General features: G+C 41.8%; 1 protein-coding gene across 1 annotated transcript; it reads right to left on the bottom strand.

The window, feature by feature from the left end:
• Positions 1–10,422: 10,422 nt before the first annotated feature.
• On the bottom strand, positions 10,423–13,247 carry LOC310939079 (putative endonuclease 4; the record flags this gene model as incomplete). Its single annotated transcript, XM_083903746.1, has 7 exons — positions 10,423–10,477; positions 10,614–10,743; positions 10,837–10,941; positions 11,367–11,498; positions 11,665–11,847; positions 11,947–12,156; positions 13,085–13,247. The coding sequence occupies 7 exons, from the start codon at positions 13,245–13,247 to the stop codon at positions 10,423–10,425; spliced, it is 978 nt and encodes a 325-aa protein (XP_083759872.1).
• Positions 13,248–13,596: the final 349 nt, after the last annotated feature.

The following is a 13,596-nucleotide window of genomic DNA, read 5'->3' as shown; positions in this document are numbered from 1 at the left end:
ACAGCCGTCTGAAATTATAAGCAATGGTTTGGAAAATGTCTCCCTCCCAAATAGTGCAGCAGCAGCATTATAGAGTTATGCACTGCTCTTATGTATATACACTTACAGCGGTAGTTACTGTATATTTTTGGGTGGATTTTTACGAAGTTGCTCTTACATCCTTTAAACACACCTTAACCTAAAGAAGGCTAATCTCAGCATTGAGAAACACACGCTGAGTCGGAAACAAAATGGAGCCATAACTTATTCTGACAGGACGAAACCAAACTTAACTGAATTCATATTCTCAGTCTATAAGTAATATCCTTTTTTTATCACGGTTGTGCGCATAAAACAGGGATTGAGCACCAGTGAGTAAATCCTGTTTTTTGCGGCCAGACTGGTTTAAATTAGGCCTCTCCAACCTTCGGCGGCCCGTCCACTAATTTGACTCCTAGAATAACAGCGGCTACTGTGTTTTTCAGGAGTCTGGAACCAAATGTCCATCTGGGGAGTCTGCAGTGGACACAGGTGCTCGCGCTCTCACTTTCTCTCTCCTAGGATTTTGGTTGAATTGTGCTCAAGAGAGACTGCTTTACTATTTTAGACCCGAAAAATATAATCTCAAATGTCTTGTTTTCATTACGACAGTTTCCTGGTTGGATCTTAACCGTCAAGCTGTCAATGGTCGTGTACGTAAAGTTAGCACGTTGTACGAAACTGTCGTCATGTCCCCGTAATTTAATTAAAATAAACTTTAGTTCATTCAAACTGGAGTTAGTAGGTTACAGTATACAACACTGTCGTCCTATGCTTTGCTAACGTTTGTGAATATTTTAATGAAGTTCAATTTGGTTCATTCAACCTAAAGTTTGCAATATGAACTTGTCGCTAACTTTTAACTTGCTAACTTTTGCTAACATTTGAATGAGCCTAATTGAACTTAAAGAAAATACTCTAAAGTAAAAATAAAAAACTAAAGTTAGTTGTACTAAACTGTGCTCATATGCTTTGCTAACATTTGCTAACATTTTAATGAACTTCAATTTGGTTCATTCAACCTAAAGTTTGCAATATGAACTTGTCGCTAACTTTTAACTTGTTAACTTTTGCTAACATTTGAATGAGCCTCACTGAATTTGAAGAAACTGCAATAAAGTTAAAACAAAACTGAAGTTAGTTGCATGAAACTGTCCTCATATGCTTTGCTAATAAAAATGAAAGAACTTCAATTTGGTTCATTCAACCTAAAGTTTGCAATATGAACTTGTCGCTAACTTTTAACTTGCTAACTTTTGCTAACATTTGAATGAGCCTAACTGAACTTGAAGAAACTGCAATAAAGTTTTTTAAAAACTAGTTAGTTGTACGAAGCTGTCTCATATGTCTTGCTAACGTTCGATTTAACTTAACTGAACATAAAGAAACTTAAATTAAGTCAATTCAAACTAGAGTTAGCAAGTAACAGTACAGCATTGTATTCATATGCTTTGCTAACTTTTGCTAACATTTTAGTTTACTACCTTTAGTTGTTTTTTGTATAAGATTGTCAGCCTTTTTCTTGTTTAAGTGTTTAATGACAGACAGACTAATCCTTAAATTAAAGCAAATTTCTCAACTTACGACCTAGCAAGTACCACAAAGTGCTTCCTAAAAAGACAACACGTGTCAAATATAGACTGCAAATGCACCGTAGAATACAAACAGTGTTTTAGGAGCTGATTTTTGCTTCCTCGTTTAGCTAAAATGGTCAAGAAGTAAAACGTCAGATAAAGGCTTGTTTTCACACCAAGCATGTTTAGGAACAATTTATTCAGACTCTGGAATGTGGAATGTGACTTCCTCTGAGTCGAGGTGAGAGCAAACAAACGCAACACATGAAAAGAAGCATCGTTTTACACAGCATTATGAGCCAGTTGTTTTTAAAGGTCAGACTCACAGTACGTCATTGCTACTTGGTTTGTTTAGGTCGTGATTTTATGGAAAAATCAGGAAAAAGGAAAATGGTTTCTGCTCAAAAATATACTGTATTTGCCAAACATAAGAATGTCAACAATGTAGATGCAATCACACTCAGTTTGATATTTTATAAACCATTAAAGCCTCTGCTGGAAATCCCCACAATTCCTGGCTTCCTTTATCAAACTGCAGCCTCTCTGTTCCACCACCTCTCGCTCGACTACTCCCCATCGCCGTACATGCGTCCCCTCCTGCGTTCGTCGAACATCGATGCAACGCTGATTACCTTCCTGACAGGAACCCTGCCACCCACACCACCCCTCGAGTGGAAGACGGGCTCCTCCTGAAGGGACCCCGACGGTGGGCGGAGAGCCGTGTACCCACTGCTGTTTGTTTGCACTAGCGTCCTTATTTCCGTGAATTCTGACTCGGCAGGAAGTGTGGAGGGGAGACGGGACAATGGGCCATTGTGAGACCGCACTTTATGTCCGCGCAAAAACAGGCCGTCCACAGGAAAACGCACTAAGGTGGACGTGTGCCTATACATACTCAAACCTGCACGAACACAGCAACACCAAGGGCTCGTCCCAATACCTCCCCCTGAAACTTTCCACTTGGTTTGGAGTGCCCTCAACCTTAAATTACCCTCGTGGGGAAGTGGCTTCCCTATAGAATTGGGACACCACTATATGCAAATTAGCGTAGTGAACGTAACCAACATGCTAACCTAAGTCACATTTTGACAATTCTACCGGTGGAGCGTGCTACTATGTCCAGCTGTTGTGTTGCCTGTTGCGTTAGCCGATTTTTCTCCATCCTCGTAAACGCTATATCACAAATGTGATTGAAATCTGACAAGTCCAGGGTATTTGTGTTCAAGTGAACGCCGGTACACACATCCAAAACACTGACAAAACTACCCCAGATGTAGCAGAGCTAGCTAGCGGCTATTTGCTAGCTTCGAGAGAGTATGCCCGTCATGAAGAGCAACATTACGGGCAAGCGCTCTCGAAGCACTCGGCAACTAGCCGTTAGCTAGCTAGTTAGATCAGCCCGGCTCGCTGAATTTGCAAAGCATCATGGGTCATTTCATCTTCCGCTTCGTCTTAAGCCCGCATCAAAGCTCACTACATTTTGAGGGTTGATTTTTAAGGGCAAAATCGGCAAAAAAAAAATTTAGGGTTAGGGCAAAAATTTAGTGTTAGGGGAGGTGCACATTTTTACGAGGTTGATTCAATCCAATTCCTCCTGAAACCAAGCAGGAAATAAGAATATATTGACTTGCCACTAGGGGGCAACTCGCCGGTTTCAAAAAGAGCACTGTGTGAATGGAATTCTTAAGCGCTAGTTTCGGATCTACTTCAGTAAAACTTGATGTTGATTTATTAAATTGTGTTTCTGTTTTGAGGAAAGTACGTACGTACCATTTTGATTGACAGCTGGCAACGTCCAATAGGAGCCCGGTTGTACGCGACGCCTCTGGACTTAAGGTCCCAATAACGTCAACACGGCGACTGACAAATCGTAAATCTCAAGGTTTCAGAACAGGTTGGTGCATATTTTCACACACACATCTTTTTTCCTGTTTTACTTTTTTTAGGTTTTTTTTTGTTGCCAGCAAGTATTTGCAATACTTTCCTGATACATTGATACATTTCTTGATACATATGTTACAATGACAACACAATAGCCTTTGAATGTATACTTTTTCAGATAAATGTTATTGTTTTTCTTCTCGGATTTAGATCTTGACAAACCAACGCGTGTGCACCCACACATCCTCGTCGCGAGTCGTTCCTGTCCACCGTGTGCACGTCTCGGGTCGTGACCTCGACTGCGTCGCCCCCTTCAGGTCCAGCTTTGACGGCGGGTGATGTATGGATTCACACAGGCGGTAAAAATGGGCAGAGGAACGGAAAAGATGTCGAGGGTTGGGAGGTTATTTACAGAGCTGATGGTATGTGGCAGAGCAACGCTGCTTTTTGAGGTGTGTGTGTGCCTGTGTGTGTGTGCGTGCGTGCGTGCGTGTGTGTGTGTGTGTGTGAATCTGAAGGTGTGATAACACAGACGCTTATATAAACTGAATCTTGTGTTTACTTAGTTAATCTACTTGTCAATGATGTCCCGGTGTGAGTGTGTGTGTGTGTGTGTACTATCTTTGTGGGGACATTTTGAACTTGTGGGGACATTTTGTCTGGGCCCCACTTTAAAGTGCTTTTTCAGGGTTTTAGGGTTAAGGTTAGGCACTTCGTTGTGATGGTTAAGGTTAGGGTAAAGAGCTGGGGAACAACAAGTTCAATGTCTAACCTTTGTGCTTCTTGTGTAAGGATGATTGACCTGGAAGACCGATTCCACTGCGAGTTGGCTTCACACACACACACACAGATATAGAGACACACACACTTTCACACTTTCACACTCACCTCAGACATGCCTCTTCTTTGAGGCGTGAACAAAAACCCCACTCATGCTAACCAAACAGAGCGCAGTTCACTGCTCGGACACATTTTGTCAACAAGTGGAGCCGAAACCAAGCCGAGGCCCTCGCTGTGACTTCACTGCACCTCACTGTAATTACTTCTCAATATGTTTAGCGCAGCGGAAGCTAAATATAACAAATGTCTTTAAAATGCAGTAACAGGTTTGTCTGTGAGAGAACAACAGTTTGTGGTGATTCTGTTTCAGAACGATTAGAGAAAGATGTGTTTAAGGGTTTTTCTGTGACGGGCGACTCTCGAATATATAGAGGTGTCAAGTTTTACCAAACTGTACTGTGGGTTTGTTGCAGTTTTTATATATTATTATGATATTTTAATGAGTGCTAGGCACTTGAGTGCATGGCGCGTTTCCATGACGACTGACCGGAAACTGACGTCATGTTTACGAGACTCCCGATGGTTAAAATGAGTCTCTAAAAGTAACGCAGTTTTTCGTGCCGCAGCACCGGAGTCCAGGCACCGCTCACCAGTTAGCTCCGTTAGCTGCGTTAGCTTATTAAACGTGCTGCAAATAACCAGCGTACCTGTGTACTGCGTATGTGTGTCTCTGTTTTTAAAGTTTAGCGTTACTTTTGAACATTTAGCGTTACTTTTTAACATTTTAACGATCGGGAGTCACGTAAAACATGACGTTGCGCGTGTCTTTACCGGTCAGTCGTCATGGAAACGCGTCATGCGCTAACGTCAAGGCCATTAACGCCAGTAACGCTGTTAATTCCGTTAACGCGCCCAGCAATCACATAGTGTATCTTTAAAGCTGAAAACGGACACACTTGTTTCTTACGCAAATGATGGCCTTGACATTACGTTACTTTTTAACAGTTGGGCGTCACGTAAACATGACGTTGCGCGTGTCTTTACTTTATCGTCATGGAAACGCGTCATGCGCTAACGCCATTTACGGCATTAACGCCAGTAACACCGGTAACACCGTTAATGACGTGCCCAGCACTAATTTTAATGCAGAAATGTTACATAGTGTATCTTTAAAGCTGAAAATGGACGCACTTGTTTCTTACGCAAATTATGGCCTTGCCATTTACACATGATTTAATGTGTGAGACCTGATGACTCTTTTAGGGTTCTGTTTCATAGAAATGTGTTGGAAAAACTGTTGATTTACTGTTGCTTGAATCACCTTTTTTACATTTTCGTCTTACCGTTCCCCCTCATCATTCTACCTTGAACATTTTTACTCCAGTTTGGGATTGTTTCAGGTCAGCGTAGAAGAGCATGTGTGTGTACAGTAGAGTGCGGCGGTAACGTCACAGTGTACACTGGAGAAAGGTGACGGCAAACAGAGAACAATGGTGTCCTGCTGCTACGACGCAAACTCGAATAAGGCCAGTGACGAGGTCGCGGAGTTTGCTTTTCATCACGTTATATTGATTCATTGAGGGGGAATTTTTTTTTTTTAGCAGCGACTGTGTGAGTTTTCTACATTTTCTCTTTGATTCTGAGAGAATCAGCTTCTGGGAATAAGTCTGGGAGTGTGTTTTTCACCTCCTGGCAACGCTTGAGCATATTTTTTCCCCTTCAATTTGTACTTTTTTCTTAAATGTATTTGCTTCTAGAGCAGTGCACAAACAACGCCGATGCATGAACGAGGAACACGAGAAGCACACGTAATGTGTAATATTCTCTCCTTCATTGCTTTTTCTATCATATTTTCCACCCTTCTTCTTGTCCTCCTCCAGCTTCACTCCTTTCCCCTCATCTTTCCTCCTCCTCCTCCTCCTGCTGCTGCAGTGATTGCCTGTCTCCTCGTGGCCCGGTGCCCAGCCACTACTGGGCAACATTCCTCACCCCAAGCCAGCGGGAAGAGAGGGATCGAAAAGGGGGGGGAATGAAGAGGAGAAGGACAAATGGAAGGCATGAGGGAGAGAGAGGGAGAGGGAGAGAGCCACAGTGGGTCTCCTTATATAGAGTGTGATGTTATACTACAGTAAGTCCGTGACAGATTTCTACTTCCCACTATTTTCACAGTGGAACGCAAAACTCTTAAACCACTCCTTACAGTGCTCCCACTCAGGCCACACGATAACCCAACACTACGTAACCACACAGGGGTCGACTGAAATATACAGTAGACAACCTTACAATCTTTTGAGTGAGGACATAAACTGTCATATCTCAATGGTAATTTATGATGCCTGCACTCCTGCTGCTGCTGAAATAGAAAGGATTTGCTGAGGAAGCAGAATAGAAGTTCCCTTCATCTCCTACTTCTTCAAGTCTGTGTATGTATGTGCCTTTAGAAGCTGAAGGCACACGAGTGTGTGGCATCTCCTCTGGATACCGCTGGCAGATGGAGCAGTGAGACTGTGGGTACACAGACGGATAAAGTTTGGCACCGCTGGAGGAGAGCGAGCGTGCCACGCATGCAGCAAACTTGCTTACTTAGTTCTCTGGCTTTATATATATATATATAATCTTTATCTCTCTGTGGCTTTCCTCACGTTTAAATGTGCAGCGAGTGAGAATTAGCGACTCCTCCACTCACTCCCAAGGGTGTGAGGGGACTACGGTGGCCTTACCATTAAAGGTGTGAATCGTCTACGTTTGTGGAGTAAGCTCCACAAACACAGATGCAAATTAGCTATTTAGCTAACTCTGGTATAGACCTGGTTCTGTACATGGTCCCTGTCAACTAAACTACAAACGAAACTAAACTAAACTAAAACTCGCTAAATTAGCTATTTAGCTAACTGGTATAGACCTGATTCTGTACATGGTCCCTGTCAACTAAACTAAAAAAACTAAACTAAACTAAACTGAACTAGCTATATTAGCTAACTCTGGTATAGGCCTGATTCTGTACATGGTCCCTGTCAACTAAACTAAAAACTAAACTAAACTGAACTAAACTAAACTAAACTAAAACTCACCTAAATAGGCTATTTAGCTAACTCTGGTATAGACCTGATTCTGTACATGGTCCCTGTCAACTAAACTAAAAAAACTAAACTAAACTAAACTGAACTAGCTATATTAGCTAACTCTGGTATAGGCCTGATTCTGTACACGGTCCCTGTCAACTAAACTAAAAACTAAACTAAACTGAACTAAACTAAACTAAACTAAAACTCACCTAAATTAGCTATTTAGCTAACTCTGGTATAGACCTGATTCTGTACATGGTCCCTGTCAACTAAACTAAAAAAACTAAACTAAACTAAACTGAACTAGCTATATTAGCTAACTCTGGTATAGGCCTGATTATGTACATGGTCCCTGTCAACTAAACTAAAAACTAAACTAAACTGAACTAAACTAAACTAAACTAAAACTCACCTAAATTAGCTATTTAGCTAACTCTGGTATAGACCTGATTCTGTACATGGTCCCTGTCAACTAAACTAAACTAAACTGAACTAGCTATATTAGCTAACTCTGGTATAGACCTGATTCTGTACATGGTCTCTGTCAACTAAACTAAACTAAACTGAACTAAACTAAACTAAAACTCGCTAAATTAGCTATATTAGCTAACTCTGGTATAGACCTGATTCTGTACATGGTCCCTGTCAACTAAACTAAAAACTAAACTAAACTAAAACTCGCTAAATTAGCTATTTAGCTAACGCTGGGATAGACCTGGTTCTGTACATGGTCCCTGTCAACTAAACTAATAAATTAAACTAAACTAAACTCCATTCAAACATGGCGGTTAACGTCAACGTAATTCCAAAGCCACTCAAAGCCTTTATAGCTGCAGGCAGGTGGGCTTGACTCGTATGTTTCAAAGATTCATGTTCCGGGTTGTGAATGACAATTTATATATTTAACAGTAACATAACAGTCCAAAAAAAAGCCTTTTACACCAACCTATAGCTTCAAAGGTATCAAGGGTCCGCAGTACCCTTTATCTATTTAGCATCAAAGGTCCACAATAACCACATTCCGTTCCTTATAAGAATAATACTCAAGAATAATATCACTCAAAGGCTTAAGGCCAAACCATTAACTGCTTTAACTGTTCCACATACTACACTGTAATCCTGCATTAACCATTTAAACTAAATTAACTAACCTAATAAAGTGGCCGACAAGTGTAGATACAGTTTTCAAACAATCTTGATTTATCATAGTTAAAACAAAAAGGACTTTTAAAAAAACTTAATAGGATAGATAGAAGTGTAGAAGAGTTGTTATACAGCATTTTTGCCATATAAAAGACTTTAAAATAATCACAGGTAATAAAGAGCGAGTCCCCTTTGAAAAAAAACAAAAAAACAATTATCTGTTCATTAGCAGCCGTCTGGAGGTCAACTGGGCTGTTTTATGACCTGAGAGTTACCAGTTAAAACCCAAGCATGGATGCCAGGAGTCCCAGTGGAGGTGTTTGGTTTTACCACTGAGCAGCTTCACAGCTTAATGAGAGGGGAAATCGGAGGGGGATTCAGCAACAGCAAAAGGGTTCAGTTTTTGCATGTCTTGGTATAGATGAGTGCAGATGAACAGTGAAAACACTGATTCCACTTGTGTTTATTTGTCGATCACAGTCGTTCCAGAACCTGCATCCTCGCTCTGACGGAAAGTGAACCCGCGCGGCGAGAGATTACCAAATCCAACCGTTGAGTTTGGAATGACAGCGAAGCTTAGTCTAACCAAAGCTCTCTGGAAGTATTTACTAAGTTGTGTAATTACGTCGGTGGCTTAAGGCTGCAGTGGAAAATATTCACAGTATAAAGTAATGACAGAGAAAGAGGAGAAGAAACTGCTGGACCGGCGCTCCGAAAAAACACGGACGCATGCACAGTTAAGCCAGAACAAGCTAATACCACACATCTTTAAATAATTAGAGGATTGAAGGGCATTTTTTATTCCCACTAGCCCGTTTCTTTTTTCTCCCCCCCTTTGCATGCCTCCTCTGGCAAATGATTAATTTGGACTTCAGGAATGTGTGCTCGACTGTTTAGTCTTCGGCTTCCCAGGGTTGCAACCCCTGACCCAGCCAGATCAGCAGAGCGCCTCTGAAAACCATCACCTTATCTAAACTGTAGAGGATACGAGCAGCAGCAGCAGCGGCAGCAGCGGGAGCAGCAGCCTCGTCGTTACTCAAACGCCCTCCATCCTTTCACCCGTCAGAAATCAAAACTCCAGTACGAAGAGACTTCACTCTTCCTTTTTCTGTTTTTTTTCCACGGCTGCAGACTCCAACAGGCCGGACAGGCATTTCCTGTGGGTGGGACCTGAGAGCAGAGACATTCTTGGGCCAGGCACCTCCACTTCCTGCCTCTGTTAACACACTGAAAGACGCACTGTCTGGACGTTTTTACACTTTATATCTATGTTCAAGGTTACAGTCTTGGTACACAGGTACCGCAAGAAAGACCGCATGACCCTTAACCCTCACTGTTTCGCTGTATTTGCAGTTCTATCAACCTTAAGGCCTCCATCTAAGTTAAAATAGTGTTTATTTTCCCTGTGTGTCTATTTGCAGGTTTATTTGCACCATAGTGTGTTGGAGTATGTGTTACAATTTAACTGCTATCGTCCCAGAGGTCAACAGCTGTACCGAAGTGTTGGTATTTAACAGCTGGACCAAAGTGCTCACTTTAAGGGTGATGTGTCCTCATCAAAATAGCACTATTGAAGAGATTTCACATTTGATTCATCATTATTACCTTGTATTGTTATGTATTACAGTTTTAAATGTATAAAACAGATCAGGCAAGAGAAGTCACCGGTGACTATAACATTGTTTAATATGCATACAGTATATAAAACACATACATGTATAAATACAATATAAACTGGGCATGCAAGTGGGATTTTTAGACCAACCTCTGCCTTCATCCTCTGATACTAAAATGCTGCATTTGTGTATTTCTGCTGCCCTCTAATGGTCAAACCTGAACAAGTCACACTCCTGCAACCACAGGAATATTTATTCAACAAGTTAATTCAAGGATATAAGGTTATAAAACCTTCATCTTGCAAGTGCTAATTCATCAGTAAGTGCATTTTCTTTCTTATTTATTTATTTACAGAGGGAATAGAGGAATGCAATCTGCTCAGGATACTCGAATCCTGGCCTGTGGGGAAAAAACATATAACAATAATGTTAATAACTATAATATGTATGTACAAGATCACCCAATACAGATTATTACAGACTGTAATCTCATATGGACAAAATTGCATGACTCTGTGTGTGTGCTGTTATCTCACCGTCCAGGTGTCTCCAGGATCAGAGGGAGGTTGTTGAGTCTGGGCTCATTAACGATGTCTCGGAAAGCGGGGACACCGATGTGACCTTTGCCAATGTCTTCGTGCCGATCGAGGTTGCAGCCCAGTTTACCTGCACATCACAACATTTGATTTTAAGCAGAAACCCACACAGAAATTCACTAATATATCTGACTCATTATTTTAGGTTTTTTTCTGGCTCAACCTTTGGAGTCATTGAGATGGATGGCTTTGAGATAGTGGAGCCCCACTTCCTGGTCAAACTCATCGAGCATGGCATCCACGCCTCCCTCTGCAGACAGGTCATATCCTACCAAGACAAGAAGAACAGACAAATAAACAGCACCAGCCAGCAGCTCTTCACAGGTAACTAACCCCCAAAACCACTTTTTTTTAGGTAAAAACCTTGTGCCTCCCCCTGGTCAAACACCAGCTACTGCATTCAAATTTTGCCATTGGCTATTTCAGTCCATGCTTGCGTCACTCAGTATGTTTAAATGCACAGTTTAATCAAGCTAAACCCATAGTCGGACTAAGACAATCGGACAACTTGCCGAGTATACATGTGGAGGAGAAAATTAATGTATTGTCTCCGGTCCAACTAAGCATATACATGCAGTAATCGGACTATGAATGGCATTATCCAGATATGTTAGTCTGACTAAGATGAGCTAGATTTTAGTTGGACTAACGTGTTTCCATGACATTTTAAAACCGTCTTCTTGACTCGCATACCGGCTGCGAAGGCATGGCAGGTATCGAGGCACACTCCGACCCTGGTCTGGTCTCTCACTTTGTCGATGATGCCCTTCAGCTCAGAGAAGTTGCCGCCCACCGTGCTGCCCTGACCACACATGTTCTCCAACACTGGACGTAAACAACAACAACAAAAAGTAACTGTTAATTTAATACAAACATTTAAGTTCCATCAAACTGCTACGACAGCAGCTGCACATACGAGATTCAACAGACATTGTGCAACTTTACTTTCTTTTAGGTCTAAGTTTTTCCTGAAAACTCATCTCGTTTGTACCTGTAACCACAGTCGGTGTTTGCCGGTGAGCATGGTTAATGGCCCTCGCTATATTCTCCAGGCACTTCTCAGTCGTGATGGAGCCCAGCGAGGAGCCGGGATGGAAGTTGTAGAGGTTGAGGCCCAGGAGGTTACAGCGGCTGAGCTCCTCTATCAGCAGCGCCTGGCTCTTCTCAAACACATCTGTGTCGGTGGTGCAACACCGGGATTATAAACAAACCAGGGCAAGCTTGTGTGAGGAGAAGCGAGGACGAATGCAGGTAACGGAGTGGCCATACAAACCCTTTTTAGGAGACCCGCAGTTCATCAGGTAGGACCCATGAGGCAGGACGTGAGCTGGGTGGAATCCTTGAAGGGAAAGTTGCTCCTGAAACTTGTCTGCAGCCGCTAGGTCCAGCGGGGGGCGATGCCATGACCGCTGGGAGCCCAGAAACATAGCAAAACTTTTGCCGCCCATCTCTATGCAGGACTCCACTGCTTTCCAGATCCCACCTGAGGATACACAGCAAAGTCAGGACTGAGCAGGTGTGCCATTCAAGGAGAATTTAAAATATCTTGAACTTGAATGATGATTAGTTAATGTTAGTGCAATATATACCCAATAATATGCATGTATATATCTCAAAATTTAATTTAGATTTTTAATTTTTAATGCATGGTCATAAATGTGTTTGCAGATATCCACAATTCACATTTTGTGAAAATACGACTATATTTTTCCAATGAAAACTGCAGACAGGATCAACTGGATCTCTAAAATTAATTTAGAGCGGCTTGATACCACTTTTTCTTGTCCGATACTGATACCGATATCACAACTTTGAGTATATACAGATATCGGTCCAATTCATAAATTTTTACATCTTTTAAAGGTGCCATATGTAAGAATGTGGCCAAAAACGGTTACTACATTAAAATTCCAAATACCGAGGTCTTTTAGGTTTCGTTTTCTGACGTGACTGGCAACCCATGGTTGCTCGGCAGCAGAGACTCTACTGACTGCAATGATTGGTAGACGGCGGTAGGTGGCGCCACATGCCAAAACATTATCTCAAAACATAAACATGATTTGCAGTCTGCAAAATATTTTTTTTAATGCAAATATTTTGTCTGTACTGTTGTTGTTGGTGAGTTCAGTTTGTTATATGAACATTATTCCTGAGTCTCTGTGACATATTAGGAGGATTTTATGGCCAGTTGCTTTAGATTTATTACATAATGCACCTTTAAACGACTTCCATTCAAATGGAGTTCTTTTTGCAACCAACAGTGTCTAATAAATGTGTTATTACTTCTGAGTTGTTTGTTCCGCAGATCCGATAATCAACTTTAAAGCCAATATCGGCCGATACCAATCTTGTGTCGATAATATCATGCATCCCTAAATTAGCTTGCCAAATACAGGTTTTTCTCACCATACCTTGAATGCTCACATGAGCTCCAATGTATTTGTTATTCCCATGTTTTTTCCTCCTTCCACCTGCTCTCCGATCAACCTTTCTCTCTTCAACGTTCTCCTCTTCTTCTTCATCATCCTGCTCTTTCCTCCTCCTTTTCGTTGCTCCTCTATTTTTCGGACCCATGCTCTTTAAAAAAGAGAGAGAAAAAAAAGGAGAAATTTATGAATCAGCAAACTGGCGCTCAGTGCTAGCTAGCTAGTTTTGTTGTTTGTTACTGTGATGGCTCTACCAAAAGGGACACTCTGTGTGAATGTATGGTTTTTAACTTCGACTGTCAGAAGTTAATGAAGGTCAAAAAGCGATTTTATGCATCCCTCTCGGCAGCAGCCAGCCAGTCACAGAGCGTCCACGCAGCTGCCAGGGGCTGCCCATTGGAGACGCTTCATACCGAGCAGCAAAATGGCCGCCCGTCAACTGACTGACTCCACAGCGCTTTGAAATTTAAAATTCTCCTGCACATTAGGGTTTACAC

The sequence above is a fragment of the Microchirus variegatus genome, assembly GCF_963457635.1.
Source record: "Microchirus variegatus genome assembly, chromosome: 17".
Classification (NCBI taxonomy): domain Eukaryota; kingdom Metazoa; phylum Chordata; class Actinopteri; order Pleuronectiformes; family Soleidae; genus Microchirus; species Microchirus variegatus.
The sequence above is the reverse complement of the archived record's forward strand: the minus strand, read 5'-3'. Positions and strand labels throughout refer to the sequence as shown.